Source organism: Dendroctonus ponderosae, unplaced genomic scaffold, assembly GCF_020466585.1.
Source record: "Dendroctonus ponderosae isolate FM_Combo_2020 unplaced genomic scaffold, Dpon_F_20191213v2 Dpon_F_20191213_4, whole genome shotgun sequence".
Taxonomy (NCBI): Eukaryota; Metazoa; Arthropoda; class Insecta; order Coleoptera; family Curculionidae; genus Dendroctonus; species Dendroctonus ponderosae.
The window spans coordinates 16322341-16327170 of NW_026018611.1; the positions used below are offsets into that span (position 1 = coordinate 16322341).

Consider the following 4830-nt stretch of genomic DNA (forward strand, 5'->3'; position numbering starts at 1 on the left):
GCTAACTTGCATTTATAACTTATATATACTTGCTAAACGCATAATTGTATCAGTCAGAGAAAGTCAGAGTTAAAGAGAGTAATTGCTGTAATTGTAAAAATAAAGTTTTTAAAAAGGAAAATTCCGAAGTCCAAGAAATAAGTCATGTACTAATTAGCCAAATTACTTTAATGTATCAATCCATCTATAATATTCTTGATAAATTGGAAACATCAATCACTTTTGCCAAAACAAATACATTACATAACTCATGGATCGATCCAAAAGATCTTTTAAAAGAAATAAAAGAACTAGAATTACATTTAGAGAATAATAAATTACCAATTCCTGCAGAATTAGAACACATCTTAATATTTGAAAACATTGTCGAAATTAAATGCTTTTCAAAAGATTTAAAACTCATATTCATTATGGAACTTCTACTTGTCGAGCCAGAAGTGTACCAATATTTCCATTTGTATTCACTTCCAATACCCGTCAATCACTCGTTCCTGATTAATATTCCACATAGAGCTTACTTAGCATTGAGATCACAGATTTTCATATATGGATGCTAAATGTAAAGAAATGCCCACAGATGAGTATACATGTCAAAATACGCAGACAAACTTCATAGAGAACAATTCACCCTGTGAAGTCCAGCTACTTACTCATAATCCAAATATCACAAATTGTCACCCATTTGAGATACAACTACATGCACCCCAATGCAGATCAGTTAGTGAAGGAAAATGGATCCTAACTACACCCACTCATACCGTCAGCACAAGCGATTGTCAACGCCTAAAGGAAGTCATACCTTTGTCACATATTTGGATCCTACCTCATCGAAGTTCCGGCCAATTGCAAACTACAAGTACAATCAATAGTGCTAAAAACATTTAAATCCAGCAAGCTGCATTTTAACGAAGTACCCCTGCTAACGATAAATCGTATTCATCTCAAGGATAACCAATCAATAGCATACAACCCACCTTCAATGGACCTGAACTTCATCAACACGAAGACCGCGGTGGAGCTGAAGAACAAATTAGAAGAACAGAAATCCCAAATCCAAAAACTGTCGAATAATGTGTATACAAATCGTACAAGTATATGGACAATAATTCTTTATTTAATTTTAGTACTAATGATAGTGTATCTTCTCTATTCAAAATATCTGCAATTCCGTAAACAACCAAAATCGAATAATTCTTATCAAGATGAAATTTGTATTTGATTGTATCTCAAAAGTATTATTGTAATCCTAAAATAACGCTTTTAATTACGTGTTTTAATTTAATAGGGGACGAGTAATATCCTCGATATTTCATGACTAATTACAATTAAGCACATTCCATTGTACGATGCAGGCAGAATCTGCATTTATTATCTTATAAATATGTTAATCTAAGATCTGGTAGTAGATGTTGTACCGAGGTTGCTGAAATAAAATTTTTTAAAAACCCTTTTTCTAAAAGGAGAGTTTTAACTCTACCACATTTTTTTGGGTTTAAAGGTTGCAAGCGAGCACAATATGAATCATTTATTTTATAAAAGTATACAAAGTGCATATAAAGATATTTGCACCTTGAGAGTTTGATAATGTTGGTGTATTCGAGTATTCGAATATTCGAGTATTCGTTTTCCGTTGACCATTTTCCAAGAAGAAAAATCGTTTTCTCATATCATTTGTGGCAATTAGCCGCAACGGATAAAAAAGCGCCTTTGTCAGCACATTAATTGTAACACCGCGCAAAAGTTGATGACGCGAATTACCAGAACACAGAGACGTAATTTTATATTCATTTGCAGGAGGGTAAATGATTATTTTCATTTGCTTGTAAATATATTGGTATCTGTTTAAATGCTAGTAGAATATAAATAATTTATTTTATAAAAAAATGAGAGTTTGATAATGTTGGTGTATTCGAGTATTCGAGTATTCGAGTTATAACTAGACATAATTATTTACATTTTGAATATTCGAATACTCAAATTATTCGAGTTTGAACCGAGCCCTAGTACATGGATTTATTATTATTACGATTTTATAACTTGTTGCTGTGACGACTGCTCTTCATAATGCATTATTTCTTGTTGGGCAATAATTTGCGCAATTGGTAATTTGTCTCGGCCTGACGTTTACCGAAAATTTTTTTTATGGTACGTGCGTATGATAAGAACAATTAATCGAGATCATCCTTTGTTTATCTTAATTTAAAGCAAATTAATGCAAAGAAGTTTGTGCATCGTGTTCTCCTTATACGTTTAATACGCAATTGACCGAGTTTCTTTTGCGTTTTGTGCACAAATGTTAAAAAATATGTTTGCGGCGCACGAAGCATTTCAGCACAGATAACAAATATGTGAAAATCTATAGATTTAAATTTAAAATATAATCTTACTTTAATTATAAGGCAGAAATAATTACCACAATCAGCTCGCTCATATCGTCAAATGCATTCTCACGCGAATCGATACTGCTACCCTGCAACATAAACGAAAATACATATGTATGAAGTTGTTACACCAAACCGCAAACTTTAAACATCATTACTAATTATAGGTATTGTTGTGCTATTAACATAATAAAAGGTATGCTTCTGGCATCAAACAATTCTGAACAAATTTTGAAATACAGAAAGAAAAAGTGAGGAGCATAAGAATAAACACCTAATAAGGAACTATTTACGACTAATAACGTACATTCGACGATCAAATAGTTGTGTTAATCTAACTTCGGTGCACCTTTGGGTAAACAACATTCGCGAATTCAAAAGTTCCACCCCTGCTAATTTGAGTCACAAGTACACTAGTATTTTGACACTAGTTAACTATTTCAATATGGCAAAGCCGTTTTTAAAAAAACAATAAAATTCTACTAACACGTTTATTTTTGATGAAAAAAACTCTACATGTGTATTTGTTAAAAGATAAAAATGAAGTCACTGGTAATCAGCTCAAATGTGCTTTGGTTTGAAGTAAACGCATTGTCGTCAGCATTTGGCTGATTCAGCGGAACGCGTATAGGACCGTCACATAACTCACTTGACGTGTCTACATCTGATTGTGATTTGTTTTATCCTAATCAGGTTTTGCAACCTTTTAAACAAATAGAAACAGCAGTTGAACACTTCTGCTCAAATCATCCAAGTCTATATTGTCACAAACCTCAAAACTAGTGGTAGCCCCTTGGTGTACATCAGCTGTCCTGTTCATGTGTGATTTAATTATATGTTGTGTTGCACAGTTTGTTGGTTCGTTTTCCATACAGAGTGATTCAAAATTGGCGTCATTCCTTTTAAGCGGTGATAGAGGCTCACATGGGGAGTACGAGAAAAATATTGAAAATTTTTAGAAGATATTAACAGTTGAAGATCAAATTTCAACTTTGTTATTAAGCATTTTTTGAAATTGTTCCATGTTTAATTGGTAGCATATTGGAATACATAAGCAATCAAAAAGAAAAATTACGATCTTTGCTTCAAATTACGAAAATTTTTGATATCAAAAAAGTTCTATTCTACAATTTTTTCATGAAAAATCACAGCGTCAATGATGTTTTCTGTCATTAACAGATAGTTACAGGTGGATAGACCCTGTCAATAAAAACAATAATTTGTCAAACTGTGACTTACTTTCAATTTCCTTTCACGAACTTGCTGATATGCGATTAGTTCCGGGGAAATGCTACAGTAACATAGCAGAAGCTGAAGGAACTCACGCCAACAAAGGGCGAGGAGAGTGGTTCCAGGAAGATAGTGAATCAGAGCCTTCCAGGGGCACTCAGAGCACAATAACAGACACTTTCCCAGGCACCAAATAAATACCGGCTACATTCCTACCACGTTTGTACGATACACACAGCACAAGGAGAAACAAATGAAGCACGAGTTAATTAACTGAATACGAGAAGCTGCTTGATAAGAGTGGCTAATAAGGAGATTACACAGGCACTAGCTTGTTTGTAGTTAATCATTCAAATGTTTGATGTATGGATTATTTATGTATACACCAAACCCCGCAGAATACGGGGTTATGAGACCAGGTTGATATTTCGAAAGTACGTTACGCAGTCAACAAATCTTGTTGAATTTACCGTTTATCCTTGTTTATCTTATTGTCACTCTGTATAGTTCCATGGTTACAAGAGTTTCAAATAATTACGAAGCCACAGGTATTTGCGCAATGTTAATTAGGCAGATTACCTTAAAAAACATTGCTGCCGTATTTCTGATATAGTTTTTTTGAAATTTCTCAGTTTTTAATAGCAATTAATTTATTTTACTATTTTTTCTGTACTGCTATAACAGCGCCACACAACACCTCCAGAGGAATGACGCCAATTTTGAATCACCCTGTATGTTTCAGAAATATTTATGTAACTGTAAATGTCCGCCCTCAGAAACGTTTAATTGAAACGTTGCGCTAATTTTGTAACATTATACATGGTGTATCTTTGAAGAGTGCAAATATTTTAATTGGTGCTACATTTTCGCCCTAGAAGCAGAACATTAACTTTTTCAGTCCAACTTAATTGTTACAATGTATGATATCCAACATAAAGTCTTAAAGCCCGTTTACACGCTCAAGCCATCTGAACGGTCTGGCTTGCGCAAGCCAGATCTGTGCAGATGAACTGAACGAAAATCTGTCGTTTACACGTTCAGTTCGTTTTACACAGTTGTGAAGGAAGAGCACCCAAACGTGCATTGTTGCCGACAAGATGGAACATTTGGACGAAGAGTTAATACTTGCAACGGCTGCAGTGTGTGTAATTAAAAAAAAGATGAGCTTAAAAACTAAAAGGAAATGGTGTAAACCCTGGTTGTTGAACAGGAATTTATT

At 33.9% G+C, this 4830-nt stretch overlaps 1 protein-coding gene across 4 annotated transcripts in view; it reads right to left on the bottom strand.

Annotated features, from left to right (window-relative positions):
* LOC109540429 (putative sodium-coupled neutral amino acid transporter 11) overlaps positions 1-4830 on the bottom strand; it is a 73463-nt gene that overhangs the window by 58312 nt on the left and 10321 nt on the right. Inside the window, exons 1-2 of one of the 4 annotated variants that reach the window (XM_048665590.1) lie at positions 2689-3305; positions 2414-2470 (exon numbers count right to left, since the gene is read on the bottom strand). The exons of 1 other annotated variant lie outside the window; for it this stretch is intronic. In XM_048665590.1, the coding sequence (XP_048521547.1) occupies positions 2414-2431 (18 nt within the window). In that variant the 5' untranslated portion in view covers positions 2432-2470; positions 2689-3305. Of the gene's footprint in view, positions 1-650; positions 786-2413; positions 2471-2688; positions 3306-4830 lie in introns of those variants that run through there. 2 more of the 4 variants (XM_048665588.1, XM_048665591.1) reach the window with 2 other exon arrangements.